General features: G+C 43.9%; 1 protein-coding gene across 7 annotated transcripts in view; it reads right to left on the bottom strand.

Moving 5' to 3' along the window:
• Positions 1-7,904: 7,904 nt before the first annotated feature.
• LOC139276641 (microtubule-associated protein 4-like) overlaps positions 7,905-25,276 on the bottom strand; it is a 420,834-nt gene continuing 403,462 nt past the window's right edge. For all 7 annotated transcript variants that reach the window (XM_070894641.1, XM_070894662.1, XM_070894653.1 and 4 more), the window contains 3 exons: positions 24,622-24,731; positions 15,162-15,327; positions 7,905-12,995 (listed from right to left, as the gene is read on the bottom strand). In XM_070894641.1, coding sequence (XP_070750742.1) covers positions 12,991-12,995; positions 15,162-15,327; positions 24,622-24,731 — 281 coding nt within the window. In that variant the 3' untranslated portion in view covers positions 7,905-12,990. The remainder of the gene's footprint in view (positions 12,996-15,161; positions 15,328-24,621; positions 24,732-25,276) is intronic.

Genomic DNA, 25,276 nt, shown 5'->3' on the forward strand with positions numbered 1-25,276 from the left:
ACTGATGTACCATGACACCCAGGTCTTGTTGCACCTCCCCTTTTACTAATTTGTCACCATTCAGAAAATAATCTGCCTTCCTGCTTTTGCCACCAAAGTGGATAACCTCACATTTATCCACATTATCCCGCATCTGCTATGCATTTGACCATTCACCTAACCTGTCCAAGTCACACTGCAGCTTCTTAGCATCCTCCTCACAGCGCACACTGCCACCCAGCTTAGTGTCATCTGCAAACTTGGAGATATTATATCCAATTCCTTTGTCTAAGTCATTAATGTATATTGTAAATAACTGGGGTCCCAGCACTGAACCTTGCGGCACCCCACTAGTCACTGCCTGCCATTCTGAAAAGGACCCTTTTATTCCCACTCTTTGCTTCCTGTCTGCCAACCAGTTCTCTATCCACGTCAATACATTATCCCCAATACCATGTGCCTTAATTTTGCACACTAATCTCTTGTGTGGGACCTTGTCAAAAACCTTTTGTAAGTCCAAATACACCACATCCACTAGTTCTCCCTTATCCACTCTACTAGTTACATCCTCAAAAAATTCTAGAAGATTTGTCAAGCATGATTTCCCTTTCATAAATCCATGCTGACTTGGACCGATCCTGTTACTGCTTTCCAGATGCACTGCTATTACGTCTTTAATAATTGATTCCAGCATTTTGCCCACCACAGATGTCAGGCTAACCGGTCTATAATTCCCTGTTTTCTCTCGCCCTCCTTTTTTTTTTAAAGTGGGGTTACACTAGCTACCCTCCAATCCATAAGTACTGATCCAGAGTCCACGGAATTTTGGAAAATGACCACCAATGCTTCTACTATTTCTAGGGCCACTTCCTTTAGTACTCTGGGATGCAGACCATCAGGCCCTGGGGATTTATCGGCCTTCAGTCCCATCAGTTTCCCTAACACTATTTCCTGACTAATAAGGATTTCTCTCAGTTCCTCCATCTCGCTAGACCCTCGGTCCCCTTGTAATTTTGGGAGGTTATTTGTCTTCCTTAGTGAAGACAGAACCAAACTATTTGTTCAATTGGTCTGCCATTTCCTTGTTCCCCATTATGAATTCACCTGATTCTGACTGCAAGGGACCTACATTAGTCTTCACTAATCTTTTTCTCATCACATATCTATAGAAGCTTTTGCAGTCACAGTTTTTATGTTCCCTGCAAGCTTACTCTCATGCTCTATTTTCCCCCTCCTAATTAAACTCTTAGTTCTCCTCTGCTTAATTTTAAATTTCTTCCAGTCCTCAGGTTTGCTGCTTTTTCTGTGCAATTTATATGCTTCTTCCTTGGATTTAACACTATTCCTAATTTCCCTTGTTAGCCTACAAAGGTATGAGGGCAGAGTTGGCTAATGTGGACTGGGAAAATAGACAAAAGGATGTGACGGTTGATGAGCAGTGGCAGACATTTAAGGAGATATTTCATAACTCGCAACAAAAATATATCCCAATGAGAAGGAAAGACTAAGAGAAGGGACAACCATCCTTGGCTAACTGAGGAAATAAGGGAGGGCATCAAATTGATAACAAAGGCATACAATGTGGCCAAGTCTAGTGGGAGGCCAGAGGATTGAGAAACTTTTAAAAGCCAGCCGAGAACGACCAAAAAAATTATAGAGAGGGAAGATAGATTATGAAAGTAAACTAGCACAAAATATAAAAACAGATAGTAAGAGTTTCTACAGGTACATAAAAAGAAAAAGAGTGGCAAAAAGTAAATGTTGGTCCCCTGCACGATGAGACTGGGGAATTAATAATAGAGAACAGGAAAATAGCAGAGACGTTGAAGAAATATTTTCTATCAGTCTTCATGGTAGAAGACACCAAAAACATCCCAATAATTTATAATCAAGGGGCTATAGGGAGGGAGGAACAATCACTATCACTAATGTAGTACTCGGTAAAATAATGGGACTAAAGGCGGACAAGTCACCTGGAATGGATGGCTTACATCCTAGGGTTTAAGAGAAGTGGATGCATTGATTACAATCTACCAAAATTCCCTGGATTCTAAGGCGGTCCCAGCGGATTGGAAAACCGCAAATGTAACGCCCCTATTTATAAAAGGAGGGAGACAAAAAGCAGGAAACTAGACCAGTTAGCGTAACTTTTGTCATTGGGAAAATGCTAAAGTCCATTGTTAAGGAAACAGTAGCGGGACATTTGGAAAAGTATGATTCAATAAAGCAGTGGTTTTATGAAAGGGAAATCATGTTTGACAAATTTGCTGGAGTTCTTTGAGGATGTAACGAGCAGGATGGATAAGGGGGAATCTGTGGATGTGGTGTATTTGGATTTGCAAAAGGCATTCGATAAGGTGCCACATAAGAGGTTACTGTACAAGATAAAAGCTCACGGGGTTGGGGGTAATATATTAGTTAGCCAATCCTCTATCCATGCTAACAGAAAACAGAGAGGCGGGATAAATGGGTCATTTTCTGGTTGGTAAACAGTGACCGCAGGGATAGGTGCTGGGTCCTCAACTGTTTTCAATCTATATTAATCACTTGGATGAAGGGACTGAGTGTAATGTAGCCAAGTTTGCTGATGATACAAAGATGGGTGGGAAAGCAAATTGTGAGGACACAAAAAATCTGCAAAGGGATATAGACAGGCTAAATGAGCGGGCAAAAATTTGGCAGATGGAGTAAAATGTGGGAAAATGTGAGGTTATCCACTTTGGCAGAAATAATAGAAAAGCAAATTATAATTTAAATGGAGAAAAATTACAAAATGCTGCAGTAGAGACACCTGGGGGTCCTTGTGCATGAAACACAGTATGCAGGTACAGCAAGTAATCAGGAAGGCAAATGGAATGTTTGCCTTTATTGCAAAGGGGATAGAGTATAAAAGCAGAGAAGTCCTGCTACAACTGTACAGGTTATTGGTGAGGCCACATCTAGAGTACTGCTTCCAGTTTTGGTCTCCCTATTTAAAGCTGGTTATACTTGCATTGGAGGCTGTTCAGAGAAGGTCAACTAGGTTGATTCCGAAGATGAGGGGGTTGACTTGAGGATAGGTTGAGCCTATGAACATTGGAGTTCAGAAGAATGAGAGGGGATCTTATTGAAACTTATAAGATAATGAGGGGGCTCGACAAGATGGATGCAGAGAGGATATTTCCACTCATAGGGGACATAGTCTTAGAATAAGGGGCCGCCCATTTAAAACTGAGATGAGGAGGAAGTTCTTCTCGGAGGGTTGTAAATCTGTGGAATTCTCTGCCCCAGAGAGCTGTGGAGGCTGGGTCATTGAATATATTTAAGGCGGAGATAGACAGATGTAGCCAAGTTTGTTGATGATACAAAGATGGGTGGGAAGCAAATTGTGAGGCGGACACAAAAAAATCTGCAAAGGGATATAGTCAGGCTAAGTGATTGGGCAAAAATTTGGCAGATGGAGTAAAATGTGGGAAAATGTGAGGTTATCCACTTTGGCAGAAATAATAGAAAAGCAAATTATAATTTAAATGGAGAAAAAAAGGGTTATGGGGAGCGGGCAGGGAAGTGGAGCTGAGTCCATTATCTTAATGAATGATGGAGCAGGCTCAAGAGGGGAAAGGATTATAGAATCTAGAATATTAACTATGGCAATTATATTCAGGAAATTAGAATTTAATCTAAAAGCACAGCTTACCTCATCTGTATTCCTGCAGGGTCCCTCCCTTGCCCTATAATGTTTTGCATACATATTGTGATTCACCATTGTAATAAGCTTTCAACTCCTTCATGTCTGTTTAATAATTTCATTATCAGACTGGGAGTCACTTGGCATATTACAGTAATACGCAATGTGAGCTTCACGACTGCACAGCCTCGCTATTGGCCCGTGCTGTGCCTTCCCTTGGTCTTGTCCACAGCGTTCCACCTCTGGGCTCCGACCTCTCCACTTCTCACCGGTCCTGTGGGAAGGAGTATGTGTGTGTGTGTGTGTATGTATTGGCACATGCGGTGGTGCCTGGTCTCGTTGTCTTGGATCCCCTTGCCACTGGACCAAGATCTTGCTCCGTCAAGCTTGTGTGGTGGCTGGTGTGCAACGGTCACCCCACGTTAAAAGAATTTACACACAGTCTTCTTCCACCGTTTAAAATGAGTTCATCAGTCACCTGAGTACTCATTCTTAGTGTGGAAGCAAGTCATCCTCGACCCCGAGGACCTGCCTATGATGACGATACAGTGCTCATATCACAAAATCCTCTCAAGCTCCCCCTGCTGGCTTTGTCCCATCTCATAACCATACTTTGTGCTGAGTTAGCAGATGTCATGTGAGGTGGCTGTCGTGGCAGGGAATTGATGTCAGTGGCCCTGGGTTAGGGATGCGGTTTCTGCTTCTGATCCCTGTCTAATGACGCCCTTGCTGGAAAAGAGTGGGATTAGTAGTGATGCTTCCATGGTTGAATAGCATGACTCTCCCTACCCAGGCACACGTTGCTTGGGCAAGGTAATAGAAGGTTCTTAGTGGGCAAGGGATTGTACTTGAACGTCAGCACCTTCCTGCGATGGGTCAGCCAGGGAGCTGTAGTTAATGGACAATAGTGAACCAGTTGGGTTTTTAATGACAGACAGCTTTATGGTCACTTTTACTGATATCAGCAGTTTATTTTGCCTGTCTATTCTGGTGGACGTTAAAGAAACCACAACATTAATTAACAAAGAAGTATGGAGATCAAGTTAAAAGAAGAAATGGAACGCTGTCCCCCTCTCCCCCCCACAGACAGTTATGCATAAGCCAGATGAATATTGGTTAGAAACATGACTGCCCTGAACTACTGGGACCTTGAAGGGTAATCAGTTAAGGAAGTGTATTCCAGCAGGACTGCCACACCCTAACACTTAAGATAGGAACACATGGCATAACCTCAGAAAATGTAACAGCTCAAAAAAAACACACACACGCGGGGCTAACATCAACATATAAGCTTTATTTCAAACCTTTACTTATACAATAAGGACCGAACAATGAGAATTGAGTTCTGCCACAGTGGTGTTGCTTATCAGCGGCCAAATAGCAAAAGCGAGAAGAAAATTCGGGAATATTAAATGTGTGGAAGGACAACAGCAGCAGCAGAAATACTGTACAACCTCACCCAGATACTCACTGCTGGAGCCATTTACTGGTTTTAAAATCTATTTATAGATTCCAAAAAACACACACACACAAAACACAAAAGTTAACTCGTGTTCCTCAGTCTTCAGTAACAGGTTATTTTTGTAAGTCTCGTTTCACTCGTCTCAAGTTGTAGAAACAACAAAAAGTCCATTTTTGTCAAGAATTCGTGTCTTAAAGTTACACTCAGTGACTTTAGCGGACGGATGCTTAAAGCTTCAAGTTGCTTCGTTGGGAAGTGATAGCTCAATTAAAATAGCAACAAAGTAATTTTGAAAGGGCACAAGTGAAATAAAACTGAAATCTTGAAATCTTTAGAGTCTCACCATCACAGGCCCTACCCCCAAAAAATACAAAAATAAATTTAAATCTAACGGGGGAAAAAAAGTAACCGACTTTAGGAAGAATTTCTTTAAAGAATGAAAATGATTGGAATAAGCTGCCAGTCAAGGTTCCCTGCAGACTGCTATAGTCCAAAATGCAGCTGGGGAAGGGGGGCAAAAGAGCTGTGAGGAAAGATGAAAGTGGAGGGGAGAAAGGAGATGAAAGGAGAGGGGGAGGAGAAAGAGGTGGGGAGGGTAAGAGAAAGAGGGGAAGGGGAAGAGGGTGTTAAGGTACTGAGGGATGTGTTACGAAGGACTCGATGGCTTTTTTCCATCCCCGCCTTTCGTTGCCAAAGATCAGCAGATGCTTTTGCCGCGTTTCTTTTCTGAATGTGTTTTGTTTGCGTCAGCGGTCAGGGAAGGGGACAACATAGGAAGGAATCGCCAAGCTGAAGTGTGAGAGAGAGAGAGAGAGAGAGAGAGAGAGAGAGAGGGGTGAACTGTGAGTGAACACTGGGATACAGACCCAACGATGCAGCATAGACTGAGTGCAGTTAGTGCTGAGAAAGTGCCAATCCTTTCAACTCCGTGCTGCTGGGGTATCATTTCGCTTTAAACTAAAATAGTTTTCACTCTCAAAACAAAAATTGATCCAAAAGGGATTCGATTTCTTGGCAACTGATTGTGCAACAGAGGTCCCGATAGTGAGACTCCAACTTAAAAGGACAGTCAGCATTTGAAGTCTTCCCCGTGCAGGCTGACTGTCAAACACTGGCTCTCCATTTACGTAAATAAAGCCACAAGTCATCCAGTCACACAGCAGACACGAACATGTTCCCTTTTTCTTTGGGTGGGGGCGGGGGTGTAGTGGGGAGCATATGTTGACCCTGGAGTGGGCTGCAGTGTTTTTTTTACTATAACAGAATCTATATCATTAAACATCAATTACAATGTCTGTCATATCACACACCTGCTCTGGAATCAGATGCACACCTGGCTCGGAGTGCAAACCATCGGTGACCTGAACATTTTATTGCTTTTCCCCCCCAAAAGCTGTAAGCTACAATTCCATACAGGATTTATTTGTAATTTTTTTTTGGAAATCTAAGTAGCACATGCAGAATAAAAAAAAAATTCAGTATTCATTTAAAGGAACAATTCACAAGTAAATAAATTCATTCTGGAGAGTTCTAGACCCAGTGTGGCCGAGAATCACAGTGGTCAGTAACAGGAGTATTTTTTCTGGGGGGGCGGGGGTGAAGGGTAAGATGAGAATATTGTAGATCACATCAAACACCACCTCTGGAATCAGATCACACTGATTATTGAAATCCCAAACCATTAACACATTCCCCAAATGGCCCTCATTAAAGGCCAGTTTTTTTAAACCTCCCGCCCGAAGAGTTTGATCTTGGCTCTGTGGGCACCCAGCCTATGACCATTCATCGTGTGCAAGTCTAGGCAGGCTACTCAACCAGAAGGCATCAGAGCCTAATCCTCTTTGCACCAGTTATCCATTAGGCGCACATGTCCATGTCACTTGACAGTCATCGGAAACAGGAACCCAGGGTGATTTCCCCCCTCTCCTCTCCTGCCCCAAACTAGAGGTGCTGAGGCCAATTGTAGAGTTCCTACTGCTGCCCCAGATTCAGATCAGCATAACTGTGCACAGACCTGAAATCGAACCTGTAATGTCCCATTCCAATACCTCTGCGTTACTCCAGGTGACACCGAGAAGTGGTATTGGTGGTTTTAAAAAAACAAACAGGATTCAGACGATGTCAAGGGTTTGCCACCTGCTCCTGACACAGACCAATTCACATTAAACCACACAAAGGCAACACAACTAAAAAATTATAATCACAGCAGCACAAACATCACGTTAAAATGATCCGGGCAACAAGTACACATGCACATAACATCTGAAATACTCGCACCGAGTACAATTCTTTTCAAACTGTTGGATACATAAAATTTTAAGAGCGTTGTTCAACACAATTGTAAACCTGAACCAATCTGTCTGGGATTGTCAGGCCCAGAGCAATCCCACTGTTTTCCTGAAAGCAATTCTGTGCAAATGTAATTTTTTCATATTGAAATTAATCTATCAAAAGTATTTCTACTTGTAAACGTAGTAAAGCTGGGTAGTGACTCGGCTCTTAGCGTGGGTTTTAACAAGTTGTTGAAAACAGAAGGGTCCACAGAATACGCACCCTGACTTCATTTTTTCTATTAGGAAGTTTGAAGGAAAGGGCAAAGCAGACCGATTTACAATGAAGACACTTCTAAAAGCCAACAAAAACCCCGATAAACGTCATTAATACCTCTCAGTTTCAACTACCAATTTCTTTAACATCTCTCGCTAATTTCCAACCCTTCCACTCCTGAATGCGCTGACTCTTGCTGGGGTCCCCTAACCCTCCCCCAGAAGCCCCCCTCCTGGCCCAAACCCGGGAACCCCTCCCGGCCCAAGCCCGGGACCCCCTCCTGCTCCATAAAATAGATCCTGCCCTGGCCCAAACACAGGAACCTCCCACTGGGTAACTGCTGAAGAGCCTCTATAATATTCTCATAGGCCACAATTTTAATAGATGGTTCCACAGGTTTGGTGAGGGCTCCTACCTGCTATCCAATGGGCTCTGATGAAAATACATGCATCCAGGTGCCGATTGACATTCAGCTCAGCTGTGATGCCCACCCTTTGGGGAAGGGCCACACTGCCGAGTGCACCAGAACTAGCTTCACCCATCAAATCATACAGCCTCCAGCACGAGTCACGGCTTTCGAGAGAGGAGGGAACTACAGGTGAAAGTTAGAGAGAAGAAAAAAACTGACACAATGAAAAGTGTATCCACATTAGAGAGTCAGGAATGGGGCCAAATTCCTGACTGCTTAAGTACAGCAGTTCACTGGCAGCTCAGTCATCCCAAGCAGCTCCCAAATAGTACACCCCACTTTCATCTACAATAAGAAAACTGCACTTGAGCACAAGTTGAACACTGCCGACTGCAATGGTGCTGAAGTCACTGATCTAAGGACCAGTTAAAGTGACCCCAACAATCTGAGTTTGCTATCTTTCCACTCGTGTGAGTTTTGAATACACACATAAACTTTCGTCTTAAAAAAAAACAAATTCGTCCAACACATCCCTTCCGTCTCCCCGACACACTCACACGCACACACATACCTGAACATTAGTGCAGAGAATAAAGCAATATTGTTATAACCAGCCATCTTCTAGAGTTACTTTGAGTTTAAGTGTAAACAACAGAAAATATATATATATATATATTAAACGCTTGAGCGATTCTGAATAGTGTTTAAAAGGTTAAGTACAGACTGTGATTGCAGATACAATACAAAGCTAGAGAGAAGCAGTGATGGTACCGGGACAGACTGGTGGAGGCAGTAAATCCATCTGACAGTAGTGTTTAAATGAGGATTAATGAGCAGCGAGTGTTGAACACTGAATATCCTTCTGAGCAACGCTGGAGTTGATGTTGTCCACCAAACCTTGATCGATAAACCCAACATTAATTTTTCACCAACTAAGATACCCAACTTCATCTGGAAAGTAAAACCCTGTTGCTGTGTGAAACACAGGCACATCTCCGCACGGTTAATCTTCCACTCCTAACACTCTTAATCCGCCTTAATTCATCTCGCCCTGCCTCCCTAAATTAGGAAGAGTTTTACTCATCGTCAGAATCTTCTCTTAACTACATTTCCATCTAGGGTACCAACCATGACCTGCACACGTCCCGCTACAGACAGCGCACTATAGATAAGGGTCATCGATCCAAAACTTTCTCTCTGCTTTTCTCTCCATAGATGTTGCCTGACCCGAGATTTCCAGCATTTTCTGTTTTTATATTAGATGAGAGGTGTACGCCGTGCCTCCGGTGATATCCAGGTCTCACTTGGTGACTGCTGGAGGCAATGTCAAATAAAAACGCCATCCCCTCTCCCTACTGGCCCTCCACAAACTGAGGGAGACACTCGGCGGCACCAGGACTTCACTCTCACCACACACCACGCAAACAATTTTAAAATTCCTCGGAGGTGAGTGATGTTACAGACAACACTGGAGTCGCTCCGCAGAACTCCATCCTCTCTGGCCTGTTTATACGGATACTATCTTTTGTAAGATTATACCCCTTCCCATTCCCCGTACCGTACATTGTGGTGAAAATAATCTCAGCAATTTATGATCTGACCCCCTTTGCTCTAAGCGTGTTCCCATCGAGGTCAGTTACAGAACTTGGAACAAGCACCACAGCTTCAATTATCAAATGCAAACATACTTGTCTTGTATGTACATGGTTGCATTGTGTGCTGCTCTCACCCACCGTGTGTGTGCAACCTGCAACTTTACATTTTTTGACATTTAAAACAAACAAAAGGCACACAGGCCCAGACTCCACTCACTCACTTGCGGTAGCTACCGTCCTGACTACCTTTAAGGTCTTGTTGTTGTCCATTAAAGTTTTTCCTCAGTGCTACACATTGATATATAACCGTGACACCTTTTAACTGCCTCTCTATCCCCAACTTTTCACTATATAACTCTGCACGAACATCACTTCCACGTACAGCTGCCTTCCTGCTACACAAACCACCACTGAAAACAATCCTACAAATCCTGGCCAATGTTAACCTAATCCACCATCCCTCCTGAAGTCATTTATCCTATCAAGGCGGAGCTCGAATTGACACAACCGTAAGATTATATTGCTTAGAAAACAAAGTTAATTGTATTTTTTTAAATCACTACTCATTATACAATAGGCAGTACTTCATCACCAAAGATTAACTTTGAAGAAATCTACAAGTTAAAACAATTTACAGTTTTTTTAAAAACAGATTTAAACACCGAGGAGGAAAGAGAGAAGCTGCAAAGACTGAGGGAAAAGATACCTCCATTTTATTCACTAACAGGACTTGTTCTTAATGCAAGAAAACCAGGTAATGGCTTTGAGTCACTACGTAGAGAAATCGAGTCATGACCCCCCCACCCCCTCCTCTATCCAAATTCACCTCCAACCAGGATATGGGCATCTCAAGTGGCAACCACCGCTCTGTCCCAGAGAAGAGGGCCAGTCAAGGGTGGCATGGAATTGCTCCAGTTTTATCTGACAGATGTCAGCACTGCAAGTTCCCCTTTTGAAGGCCACAACTAACACAACCTTACATGTGATCCAAATAAAAGATGCTTAAAATAAAGTAACAAAGTCCCATTTCAACAAAGCAGCAACTGGGGATGGGGTCTAAATTTAGGCTATCTGAATGAGGTACTTAAAAAAAAATATTAAAATCACAATTGTTAACTGGAGGAATGACACATTTTAGCCATGTCTTTTCACAGTTATATAACTGGGGATCTTTAGACTGGTATAGGTTTTATTTTTAAAAAGGTCTACATTTTTTTTAAAGACAGAGATGGTTCCTGAAGATGTGACACTCAACTGAAGGGAGGGGGGAGAAGAAGGAAAACAAACTTCCTCCCCTTCAATAAAAAGAGAAACAGTGTTGGGTTCATGTTTCAGGTCAATGACCTTTCTCTCTGCACAGGTGCTCCAGATCTGCCAAGTGTTTCCACCATATTCAGTATTTTGCTTTTTGTTTCTCTCCCCCCCTTTAAGTTGCTGCTGCACTCACCAAAGGCAGAATGCTGACTGGGGAGGGACGAGCCCATGGCTTGACAGTTCAGGGAATGGGAAACCTGCAGAAATTCAGTCGGAGTAGATGGATTCAGCTCCTGGACCTGCAACAGATCTCTGTACAGTGCATACACTGGACTGCAAAAATATCCACAAGCATTCTGCTGCTTTACGATTTTAAGTACCAATTATTTTTAGTCCTATCTGCCCTCAGCCAACTCAGTTTGAACAATGGTTAGCAATCGTTCTGAGATTAAGAGTGCTGGTTTTAAAGTAATTTCACTTGGTCTGCTGCTGCCAACGCTTGTACCTTAGTTTAACTCCCGAACAAAATCAAGAGGTTTGGGTGGAGGTGGCATTTGATCTCATCCTTTTATCTACTGTCTTCCCATTACATTTTTAACATCCAGTTCAACAAGCTGAACGTGGCATCTGAGAGACAACACCGTAGTCCTGCAGTGAAGTGGGATTCGAACCCACAATTTCTTGATGCAGAGGTGGGAGTGCTAACCCACTGAGAAATCATCTGGTTGAGAATTAAAGGGAGATGCAGGGTTATCGGGGAAGAGTGGGGGAGGGTGACTAACTGGATAGCTCTTTCAAAGAATTGGCACAGGCACGATGGGCTGGATGGTCTCCTTCTGTGCTGTAAGATTCTATTAAAAATGCACAAAAGGGAATGGAGCGATGAACAACTCCCAGAACTACAGGCCACTGTACGATAATCTGGCACGGAGAGAAACACGGTCTGAAGATTACAGAATCTCACAGCAAAAAATTACTGCAGTTTCTTAAAAAAAAATCTTAAGCAACAAACCTTTAAGGTTTGAATATTTCTCACCATCATTCATCCCCAAACATTTTCCTTTAAATCAAAGTGATCTGTGTGTTTCTCTAACCCGTGCACCTGTCCCTCTCCTTTATCAATGTGGAAACAAATTCAATCTGTTCTAATTATCAATTCCTTTGACATTTATGATTTATTTCCAGGAAAAAAAGGAGGAAAATGAATCTGGAAAACTGACCTTTAACATAAGATGGGGTTCGCAGTTTCACAAGTTATTAGAGACTCCAGCAGAAGGGCAAGACCAATTTATTTTTAAATGTTAAATTTACAGCTGCCATCAGAATTTCAAGGGCGGGGTGTGGACCAGGACATTTCTAGTTTATGGGGAAAATGCTGTTTAGAAAAGAAAAAAAACTGGGCGAAAAGGAAGAAAACAAAGCAGGAAAATTTCCTTTCATTTAGTTAAGCGTTTGTTGAGAAAGCAGGGTTTATATTTGGGCTGCTGGTGGGAATAGGGTGTTTTTAATTAACTATAACCACCTCCCCTGTCTGTCAGACTTTGATGATCAGATGATCCAATACATTCTCCCACTCCATCTCCAAAATGCCGTGCCAGACACAGGTTGCTCTATTCAAGCATCAAACCCAGCTCTTATCTTGAAAGAACGGAAGTTTATCAACTTTTCGCCAATAAGGTCTCATGTGGTAGAAGTACCATGGATCTGCATTGTGGATTTTTAAGATAATAGGATGCAATATAGCTAACCAGCCCCAAAATAACTCAATAGGAAAGAGTCCTTTTTAAAGCACAAATCCTGTTAATGATGCTAAACATCTTGTTTTTGTTAAATGTAGTTTGAAAAGAACATGAGCAAAAAAAAAGAAATAATTCACAAGCCCTGCTGTGCTAGAGCAGCAGACACATCTTCAGCAAGAGTAGCAAGCTGTGGAGATCCGAGGGAGCTGAGGCTTTCAGTCAGTGACGTGCTGCAGAGAGGAGAGGTATTGTCTGAAATGTTGGGGGATTTGTACACTATGTCTGCTCCGTGGTCTGTCCTGGCCTTGGCATTCTCACGGAACATCAGTTTGCGAGATTCAATCTGCAGCGGAGGAAGAGGAGAGGGGGTGAAAACATCTCATTAAGAAGAGATTCCCTATCGTTCGCCTCACACCACAGTGGTTTCGTAAATGCACCTTATATCCTGGTACTGAGCCACACGCACCAGGAAATTCACATGTTGGATCTTTCCGAATGAACAGCTACAGCAGAGTTATGGAGGCTCTATAGGAGGGCTCAGTATAGGAAGGCTCAGTACAGGAGGAATCAGCCAGTAACCCCAGCTAGAAAGTGTTTGTGTGGACATCAGATACAGACCAGATCAGGATTGGCTGTGATGTCCTCTACTGTCAAACAGTCTGCTGACACTGTCAGGGCTCACACATAATAAGTGTCCACTGGTGTGAGGTACTGGAAAGCTGCTGGTACCAAAGGAACAGTACACACAAAGTCAACCCCCTTCAGGAGAGGAGGGGGCAAAAACACTTCATTCCAAAAGATCGCTAGACTACCAACAGCCCAGGGAACAGGACAGAATAAAAAAAGTTCATACTCGTACCAATACTAAAACAGCTCAACATTATGGTAATACTATAACTTCTGGAAGTGAACACCATTTCAACAAATTTTAAATAAAATTGTTAATCTCTGCACTTTAAATTTGCTTCCTTTATTTCTTCCAATTGTTTCCATCCCCTGCTCCTGAAGGGACTGACTCGCTGAGGATCAAGCTCAACAGTGATGCCCCTGAGAGTACAAGCCACATTCTGGGACCTCTCCCAAGTGGCGATTCCTCATTCGAGAGCCTGAACTGTGGCCATCGACAGTATTTGACCCTCACAACCAAGATTGATGCACTCCTCGCCTGAAGGCCGCACATGTACACTTCCCAGCACCACGTAATGATCAGGAGGAGGACCCCAGCCTCAAATTTTCCCTCACCCCTAAAAATAGGAGCACTAAGGCAAAGTGCATCGGTCCTACCCCCCTCCTGCTCTCGATCAGTGAACTCAGCACGCATCAGAGATTGAACCATGGATTCTCCTGGTTTGTACAAGCACTGCATTTATGTTCTGTCCCCACAATGCCAAACATGTAAGAAGTGCCTCTGTGCAAGACCAGCGAATATGAATGGGTGCACTTTAACCAAAAATAGTGAACATACATAAACCGCTAAATAATCCAATTTGTAAATCCACAGTTAGAGCAAATGACTGTTGTGGCATGACATCCTGTGACTTTCTACACTTGTCGCACTTAGCATGATTCATGATTTTACACAAATTCTTGGAGACCATGAGAATTGAGGCTTCCGATAGGGTTTGAGCACACGCTGTAACTAATCATTTATCCTATCCATATCACAGAGTGCAAGACAAAATACATACTTTCTTTAAACTCCCAAAATAATTTTAAATAAAAGTCCCCTATTCCAAACTTCCTCCGTCACTTGACACCTACTTTGTACGTACCAGATCCTGATTACTGTCCCAACAAACGCTCCCAGGACAGGTACAGCACAGGTTAGATACATTGTAAAGCTCCCTCTACACTGTCCCATCATACGCTCCCAGGACAGGTACAGTATGGGTTAGATACAGTGTAAAGCTCCCTCTACACTGTCCCATCATACGCTCCCAGGACAGGTACAGTACGGGTTAGATACAGTGTAAAGCTCCCTCTACACTGTCCCATCATACGCTCCCAGGACAGGTACAGTATGGGTTAGATACAGTGTAAAGCTCCCTCTACACTGTCCCATCATACGCTCCCAGGACAGGTACAACACGAGTTAGAACAGAGTAAAGCTCCCTCTATGTAGCCACATAAATCAGTTACAGCATGGTTTAATGCAGAGTAAAGCAGCTCTTTCTCTGCAGTCCCAGCAATTTTCTACAGGTCCAAACTGAGAACAACCCCTACTGTACCTTCGCACATCCTACATCAGCCATCCTCTGGCCCTTCGGATTGACAATCAATTTTGTGACTGAAATAGGGGCAATTTTCTTCTGTGGACTTGTACTCATTAGGAAGTAGAGTGAGACTGCCCAAAGCACAGAGGGGATTTTGTAACCAATCTGTCTGGTTTTAATTTGAATCCAATTCCCAGAGTGAAAGGCCATCTAGCATACTTTAGCACCTAGTTCACAACCGACACTCAATATTTTTCACAAGACTACACACCCCCGCAGGCCAAGCTTTCACTTACATGTCTCCTGTATTTGTAACTCTTGGCTGTGAGTTTCGTCAGACCTGGCAGTGGGGTCCTCCCCTACTCCATTTTGCTGTGTCCCACTCTCAGCTTGTCCTGTCAGATCCCCATTATCTGGAATCTGACTGATCGTTGCTGATTCTGATTCTTCTTCACCCTCATTCTAAAAATAAAATTATGGGGTGGGGGTACAATGGTGCATTGTTATAGGAGGGCGTGAAATGAAATGCAAAATATATGCACAAGATTTTAAAAAATGTTCAGGGTTCAAACAATCAAATGCACTGATGTACTGAGAGTAATCTTTGGTCACTGAGGAGACGTCCTTAAGGAATGAGCCAGAATAGTCAGAGTATAGAAAGGAATGAGAGGAACAGGTTAAAACTACATTTATGCTTTTATATATATATATATATATATATAATATATTATATATTCTCAATCCTCTTCCCTGCCACCCCCCCCCCTCCAAGTTGTGGGGGTCCACCTCCATTAATGATTTAGATGAAGGAATTGAGTGCAATATCTCCAAGTTTGCAGATGACAATAAACTGGATGGCGGTGTGAGCTGTGAGGAGGACGCTAAGAGGCTGCAGGGTGACTTGGACAGGTTAGGTGAGTGGGCAAATGCATGGCAGATGCAGTATAATGTGGATAAATGTGAGGTTATCCACTTTGGTGGCAAAAACACAAAAGCAGAATATTATCTGAATGGCGGCAGATTAGGAAAAGGGGAGATGCAACAAGACCTTGGTGTCATCGTACATCAGTCATTGAAAGTTGACATGCAGATACAGCAGGCGGTGAAGAAGACAAATGGTATGTTGGCCTTCATAGCTAGCGAATTTGAGTATAGGAGCAGGGAGGTCTTACTGCAGTTGTACAGGGCCTTGGTGAGGCCTCACCTGGAATATTGTGTTCAGTTTTGGTCTCCTAATCTGAGGAAGGACGTTCTTGCTATTGAGGGAGTGCAGCGAAGGTTCACCAGACTGATTCCCGGGATGGCTGGACTGACATATGAGGAGAGACTGGATCAACTGGGCCTGTATTCACGGGAGTTTAGAAGGTCGAGAGGGGATCTCATAGAAACATATAAAATTCTGACGGGACGAGACAGATTAGATGCAGGAAGAATATTCCTGATGTTGGGGAAGTCCAGAACCAGGGGACACAGTCTAAGGATAAGGGGTAAGCCATTTAGGACTGAGATGAGGAGAAACTTCTGCACTCAGAGTGTTAACCTGTGGAATTCCCTACCGCAGGAAGTTGTTGATGCCAGTTCCCTGGATATATTCAAGAGGGAGTTAGATATGGCCGTTACAGCTAAAGGGATCAAGGGGTATGGAGAGAAAGCAGGAAAAAGAGGTACTGAGGTGAATGATCAGCCATGATCTTATTGAATGGTGGTGCAGGCTCGAAGGGCCGAATGGCCTACTCCTGCACCTATTTTCTATGTTTCTATGGGCACTGGCCACATTCTAATACCACGGCCAAGTGGCCCTTCTTTGTGAGTTTAGTCAGACCTGGCAGTGGGGTCCTCCCCTACTGCATTTTGCCTGATTCTGTCCTCACCAGATATCCATGTGTCCACTTTGCAGCGATCAAGAGTGGGAATCCTAGCTAATTTTCTTTTCAGTCCGAACCCAGGGGTACCGAGGCCAATTGGATTGCCCCTATCCACAGAGCGGATAGAAATGATCTATTCCAGTCTTGTGTAGGATTGAAGGCCGATAAATCCCCGGGGCCTGATAGTCTGCATCCCAGAGTACTTAAGGAACTGGCGCTAGAAATAGTGGAAGCATTGGTGGTCATTTTCCAACATTCTACAGGCACTGGATCAGTTCCTATGGACTGGAGGTTGGCTAATGTAACCTCACTTTTTAAAAAAGGAGGGAGAGAGAAAACAGGGAATTATAGACCAGTCAGCCTGACATCGGTGGTGGGGAAAATGTTGGAATCAATTATTAAATATGTAATAGCAGCGCATTTGGAAAGCAGTGACAGGAACGGTCCAAGTCAGCATGGATGTGTGAAAGGGAAATCATGCTTGACAAAACCTCTAGAATTTTTTGATGGAACCAGTAGAGTGGACAAGGGGGAGCCAGTGGATGTGGTGTACTTAGTCTTTCAAAAGGCTTTTGACTAGGCTCCACATAAGAGACTAGTGTGCAAAATTAAAGCACATGGTATTGGGGGTAATGTACTGACGTGGATAGAGAACTAGTTGGTAGACAGGAAGTAGAGAGTAGGAATAAACGGGTCATTTTCAGAATGGCAGGCAGTGACGAGTGGGTACAGTGGTTCAGTGCTGGTACCCCAGCTATTTACAATCTACATTAATGATTTAGACGAAGGAATTGAATGTAATATCTCCCAAGTTTGCAGATGACACTAAGCTGGGTGGCAGTGTGAGCTGTGAGGAGGATGCTAAGAGGATGCAGTGTGACTTGCACAGGTTAGGTGAGTGGGCAAATACATGGCAGATGCAGTATAATGTGGATAAATGTGAGGTTATCCACTTTGGTAAAAACAGGAGGGCTGATTATTTCCTGAATGGTGATAGATTTGTAAAGGGCGAGGTGCAACAAGACCTGGGTGTCATGGTACATCAGTCATTGAAGGTTTGCATGCAGGTGCAGCAGGCAGTGAAGGCGGCAAATAGCATATTGGCCTTCATCGTGAGAGGATTCGAATATAGGAGCAGAGAGGTCTTATTACAGTTGTACAAGGCCTTGGTAAGGCCACACCTTGAATATTGTGTGCAGTTTTGGTCTCCTAATCTGAGGAAGGACATTCTTGCTATTGAGGGAGTGCAGCGAAGGTTCACCAGACTGATTCCCGGGATGACAGGATTGACATATGAAGAAAGACTGGGCTTGTATTCAATGGAATTTAGAAGAATGAGAGGGGATCTCATAGAAATATAAAATTCTGACGGGATTGGACAGGTTAGATGCAGGAAGAATGTTCCCATGTTGGGGAAGTCCAGAACCAGGGTCACAGTCTAAGGATAAGGGGTAAGCCATTTAGAACCGAGATGAGGAAAAACTTCTTCACTCAGAGAGTTGTGGGCATGTGGAATTCTCTACCACAGAAAGTTGTTGGGGCCAGTTCGTTAGATATATTCAAGAGAGATGTGGCCCTCACGGCTAAAGGGATCAAGGGGTATGGAGAGAAAGCAGGAATGGGGTACTGAAATGCATGATCAGCCATGATCATATTGAATGGTGGTGCAGGCTCAAAGGGCCGAATGGTGTACTCCTGCACCTATTTTTTATGTTTCTATATGATCCCAAGGATATTGGGACATATCAGTGAGGGTGAGGAGGAAGGGGGATAGATTAGTTAAGAGAGAACTTGCATTTCTAAACCACCTTTCATGACCTCAGGATGTTCCAATATGCTTCAAGCTAATGAATTGCTTTTGAAGTGTTGTCACTGTTGTACTGTAGTGGTCATTTTGTGCACAGCAAGCTCCCACAAAAAGCATTGAGACAAGACCAGATGATCTTTTTTTAATGATGTTGGATAAATGTTGGCCAGGACACCGGGCAAACCCCCCTGCTTTACTTCAAATAGTGCTGTGAGATCTTTTACGGCAGGCGGACCCTCGTTTTAACATCTCATCAGAAAGACAGCATCTCTGACCGTGCAATACCTCCGCAGTACTACACTAAGTTGTCAGTCTGGATTAAGTGCGCAAATCATGGAACGGGGTTTGATCAAGGTAGTGGGCCAAGGGCCACAATGGACAGCATTGACGTTGAAAAGAGTAAGAGAGATGAGGCAAATAAAAGGGACAGTGATTAGGGAAAAATAATTTTTCAGACTTTTGGATGACAGACTGAAGGATGTTAAGGAGGTCCATACTTTTGAGGTGTTGGAGGTGGGAAGGGGGGGAAAGAGAAAGAGAACGAGCGAGCAGGAAATAAAATCAAGATTCATTACTCGAACATAGCGAGAATGTAGAGTGGAGGAGGAGTGTGCAGTTTGGGTATTTGAAGGTTAGGAGGAACAAAGGGTGAAGAGCATCAAATAGAAAGATAGAGACAAGAAATGTAGTGACGAGGAGAGGAAGGAGCCTATTCACTCAATGCAAAAGCTGAACTTTCAGGGAGTACAAATTCGCAGTCAAAAGACTCTGTGCACGTCAGTATCAGATGTATGGGTGAAGATCTCCTATCTCTCTAGTCCCCCAGTGCATTTTCCTTCCTCACCATCTCAAAATACTGAAAAGAGCAAAAAATTGGGGGGGAAAAAATAAAGGACACAACACACAATGTCAAAATTCAAGCCATCTCTTGTCTGTGCGTACAATAATTCCTAAAGTGAAATTACGCAGACACAGATTCTGTGCAGAAACATAAAATGCTGTCACATCAACCGCAATTAAAAAACAGAACACTGTGGTACATGAAGATGGTAAAATTCCTGAATGCAGTAAATACATCGGAAGCGCTCAGAAACCAATTGGCAAACCTAAATGTGCATTGAAAAACTGCACGACATCTCTTCCCTGCTGCAATTTTTCATCCATTTTAAACACTATTTTTCCAATTTGCTCTTTCCTATTGAAGATGGGATTCTTGCTTGGGTTTGGCACCACGCTTCTACCTACAGTCCTCAAGGTACCTTGCCCAAGTTTTCAATATTTGTGTGTGATCGAGTAACAGCAGGCTATTCAGCTGTGGAGCCATCACTACCAAACCATACCTGGTTCTCAATCACCTATGTGCACCTTCCAGAAGGTGTCCGAGGACGGTGATCAGCGACAGGAACGGTGGCTGATTTTTCTCCTCCTCAGCCCAGGGTTACTGAGGCTAACTAGCTTTTTGACTACTTCCTACCTCAGATCAACAAGGTCAACAAGGAATGTGAACTGAACCTAGAATCTGCCGATCTGAATGGCTTTTGTACTATACCAGGTAGTGTATTTACCCACTGAACCAACAGGGAAAGGAGAAAGGAAAGAAGAGAGCTGATTTCTACATTGTGATACGGCTTAGTAGATCAGGTAAGGTGTTAAAACTGGATACTGCAATGACAGCAGGCAGTACTACCGGTGACTGGCCAACACCAAATGCCGGTTCAGTTGCCGGGCCACGTCCAGAAAGTGCCAACGACTTCAGACATGAGGATGGGAGTGGAACACAATTGATGGAGGAAATGCCATCAAGACAGATGAGCTAATCCTTGAAATATCCAATAGCCTCCACAACCTGCAAGATGTGACACAGCCGCCTTACAGAACAAGTCAACAAAAAGCTCTGTTGATAGGCGGCCGATGATGATGACACGGCCTGAGTAGGAGGTGTCCTTCTAGATGGTGAATGAACTCAGTCCATGCAACGGACAAGATGTGGTTAGACTTCTCAACTTCCTACACTCTGCAGAGCCAGCTTTCTTTTAGAGATGCAGAAAAGGAAACAGGGAAAAAAGGAAAAGCATCCAAGGAGCAGCTGGGTCTTGGGCGAGTAGGGCCAGGAGACAAGAACAAAGGCAAAGGGCTGAGTGGGGCATGTACACAAACAGCTCTGGGCAAAATTTACCCCACCACTCAGCCAATTGCCAATTTTCCTCCCTGTTTTCCTGAAGGAATTCAGTTCCATGAGCTGGGCCATCCCCCAGTACCTCGCCCAAGTGGCCATTCTATATGTTGGGAGCACTGTCCGGGAATGACAGGAGCTAATTCAACTCCACTTAGGTTCAATCCTACCTTCACTCGACTGCCACACAATTTCCAGATAAAAAAGGGTGTTGGAGAGAGACCGGGAGCAGGAACTGCGAGTCCTGTGGTTAACTATAATATTGCTACTCTGCCTCGGGTGAGATCAGTTTCCTCGTGTATAATGGAGACCTACTGCTCTCCATTGTATCTGATGGACATATGGAGCAATGAGCTCTGAATGATGTAATTTAAAAAAATTAAAGATTTGTTCTTGGGATGTGGTGACAGTGAAGCCCAATTCCTAGTGGCAACGGACTGTGTTCTTCTTGAATGCAGCAGTTCTTGTTCTGATGGTGCTCCAAAGACATTGCTTTTCTGGTCCTCCTTGGTGATAGACGTCATGGGGCTGGCAAATGTATTCTGAAGATCGCACATACTGCAGTCATGGCACTCCGGTGGTGGATATTGAGTTCACAGCAAGGGTGTAAATTAAGTGAACTGTCTGGCCTGGATGGTGTCAAGCTTCGAGTGTTCTTACAGCTGGAACCATCCAGGCCATTCCATCACACTCATGGCTTGAGCCTTGTAGATGGTAGAAAGGCGCGGAGGGGCCAGCAGCAATGTTTCCACTAACCTGCGCAGTTATCGGCAAGGTCCTGTGTAGGCCGCTCACCGGCTTTTCTGTTGTAGATACTGTGCACGCGCAAATATTTTGAATGGGCCGGGCACTGGGGGAGGTAGTCCGCGCAAGAGGCAGTACCACTTATGGGAGACATTGGTCAGGAGATGACTACTTGTCGTACAGTACCCAGCCTCTACCCTGTTCTTGAAGCCATGGTGTTGATATGGCTAGCTAACAAAGCTTTTGGTCAACGGTGACCCCCAGAATGACGGTGAGACATTCGGTGATTGGGCCAAGAGATTTTTTCTTGTAGGAGATGAGCATAACCTGGCACTTTTGTGGCATGAATGTTACCTGCCACTTGCCATCAGCTAATCACTGGATGTTGGCCAAGTCCTGTTGTAGGCTGGCATGGGCTGCTTCATTATTGTAGGAGTTGTAAACGGAGAAGAACACTGAAGAATTATCAGCAAACTGATCTTATGATGGAGGGAAGATCATTGATGAAGTAGCTGGAGATGTTTGGGCTGAGGACCCACTTGGAGCAATGTCCTGGGGCTGCGACGATTGGCCGCCAACAACCATGACCATGACAGGACTACAGTCACTATAGGGTTTTTCCCTTCAACCTCCAATGAGCTCAGTCTTGGCCAAATGCTACCTTGAAATTGAAAATAGCTACTCTCACCTCTTCTGGACTGGCAGTCAGCTCCTGTAAACACACCTGGATCAAGGTTATGATGAGGTCTAGAATACAGTCGTATGGTGGAACCCGAACTGAGATCGGAGAGTTAGGTGTTGCTTGAGTGTTGTATTGATGACTCTTCCTGTTGCTTATTCATTGGGTAACTCTGATTATTTACTGGGTATCCCTGATTATCTACTTAGCCGTTAAATTATTGATAAACCTGGATGAATGGCCAGAGACTATACTATATGGCACTGCCGAATAGGAATAAGTAGGAGAAACCAGATAAGTTGAGAATCAGCAGTTAGCTGATGGCAAAATTGGATTAAGAAAGCTTGCAGATTGAAGGGAGATTTGAAGAATGAAACACAGGGGGATAAATAGGGAGCGAAGGAGAAAGGAGGCAATCACTTCGAGACACAAATATCCCCATGAATCCTTGCAGAGCAATGTCAAAACAACATGTTCCCCTCTCCCACGGCTTCTGCGCTCAATTCTCCCGAGGTTTCTTGGAGCCAGATTTAGAAAATGGACATCCATTTTGGACTGTGAGCGTGCCAAATACCTGTTGTGAACAAATGCCCTACATTGTGACATTTCTACACATGCAGTGGACCTGGGAATCGCCACTGAGCAAGTTTGGAGAGTCACAGCATTATTCTGTAAGCATAGCGCACCAAAAACAGCTCCATGACCCGAGAAAGTCAGACAAGACAGGTCTGACTGTGGATTATACAGACTAGCACAAATATTGTGTGAGTACTGCAGCCAGAGCGGCGTGGGGGTTTATGGTCAGAAGTTCCGGGACAATGTGAGTATCACAAGTAGGCAGTGCACTATCACAGTGAGAGCCCCTTTGACGTATACAACAGATGGTGGCGACAAGACTGACACGGCTGCCCTGAAACAGAATCTTAAACTGGAGGGCAAACTTATAAAATTGGTCGTTGATTAATGCGTCAATCTTCGTGAAAGAAAAGTGAGAGAGATTTTGGATGCAAAAGAAAAAATGGAAGCTTGTAATAAACTCCATTACCTGCACGCCATTCCACTGACACTTCCAGTTCTTTTCTACCCCCACCCAATTTCATCTCCCTTACCCCATAGCTTGACTTAGGACGGCAAAACTTTAGTTCCCTGGTTACCACACAAAGCCTAAATAAATCTATGACAGAGACTGTAGATCCTGCATTGGTCTCACCAGTAACCTTAGAACTCATTTTAGTGTGGAAGCAAGTCATCCTCGACTCTGGGGGACTGCCTAAGAAGAGAAGAAATAAATCTGTACATCTGTACAAGTGACTAGGGCAGCGATCATGGTCAAACTAGCACAGTTAACTTTGGGCACCGAGTCCTGTAAAAGTCCTAGTAAACTCTTCTTATTAAGATAGTCACCAAGAAATCAGAAGAAAATCTTTACCCAAAGAGTGGTGAGAATATGGAACTTGCTACCACAGGGAGTGGTTGAAGTGAATAGTATAGATGCATTTAAGGGGAGGATAGACAAGCATATGAGGGAAAAGGGAATAGAGGATAGATTTGGATGAGGAAAGACGGGAGGAGGCTCGAGTGGAGCATAAACACCAGCATGGATTGGTTGGGCCGAATTGCATGTTTCTGTGTCGTATATCCTAAGTAAGCAAGAAAACCAGGAGTGGGGGTGGTATTGTGGTTTACACAGCCCCCCTAACAGCTGTATATTCCTCCCTGCGAAATCACAAGAAAAAGCCATTCGGCCCATCAAAGCTCATCCGCACTGGTATTCTAATTCTCCCATTACAGTCACTCTGAAAGTACAGTGAAGGTTTAAGCCGGTGGATGGGGTAATGATCGAGCGAACAAGATTTGTTCTGGGCGGTGCTAAGCTTCTTGACTGGCGCCGACCAAGGAGCAACTTCCCCTACCTTTCTGGTTCCTTTTTCTCCACTGCAAGTGGTACATGCCCCTGGAAAACTGGTGGCTGGTTGGGAGCAGTTTACATCTTAAATAGTTCAATTGGTAAAGACAGCCAAATAGGTTCAACGTGTGGTAATTTTTTTGATCATAGCTGAAGTGGTGGCAGGGATGTTACATTTAGCCTCAATACCCTTGGGTTAAGGGGGATGGAGGAAAAGAGAGAGACAATCAGCCAGTGCTCCTGATCGCTTTCCATTGCTGGAAGTGCACGTGTGCGGTCTTTAGGCGAGGACAGTATCAGGCTTGGTCGGGATGCCCTCGCAGTTAAATATTTTGCTGCTCCATACCACCTAGGCTCACAAAGACATAACAGCCACTTTGGTGAGAAAAGGTCGCCACCACCATCCATGGAACCACACACCCATCCTCAAGAAAGGAGAGAAAGATAGAGAAAAACCTGTGGAGGCTACGAACAAAGATAGATGCAAATTAGTAGAGGACTTGTTCACAGCTGGTGTGACCAGCTGATGCTTTCTTAGCCACTAATGGTCTAGTTTTTGCCACCCTGCTGCATCTGCCTCACCTTTACGTTGCCTCCACCCGGAGTATGGTTGAGGTTGTCCAAGGACCCGATTTTCGACTCTGCTTTGTTTTTTAAATCGGCCTTGCCAGTCTCGATCTTCACATCACCACCTAAAAACAGTTTGTAAAGAAAAGAACTTTACGTACAAAAATTATTTGCTCCCAACACGGCTGTAAATTTAGGATAAATTTCAAAAACATAAGTAAAACAGATAGAAGCTGTGGGCGCAGCCAGGTAGAGATGGACATAGAACCTGCAAGCAGCTTATTGAATGGAGGAGGTGGGGGTTGGTGGTGAAAAGAGATGATTTAAGAGATGAGGCAGGTTGGGAGGGGGTGAGGTGAATTCAATTTGCAATGCTTGCATCTGTATAGCACCTTTAAATTTGTAGTGTCTCAAAGTTCTTTACAAAATGAATTATACTTGAAGAGGACTGACTTATGAAAAAAGCACAGCAACCATCTATGCCAGCAGTATCCCACAGCAGTAATAAAACAAATGATTGCATTTTTTTGTTAGTGTTGCTTGAGGGAGGAATGTTGGCTAGGTCACCACAAGAGCTTTCTGCTTTCCTTTACATGAACTGATGGAACAGACAAATGGGCCCTGAATTTTAACATCACATTCGAAGGAAAACACCTCCAATGATGCAACA

The sequence above is a fragment of the Pristiophorus japonicus genome, chromosome 1 (genome assembly GCF_044704955.1).
Source record: "Pristiophorus japonicus isolate sPriJap1 chromosome 1, sPriJap1.hap1, whole genome shotgun sequence".
In the NCBI taxonomy this organism is placed as follows: Eukaryota; Metazoa; Chordata; class Chondrichthyes; family Pristiophoridae; genus Pristiophorus; species Pristiophorus japonicus.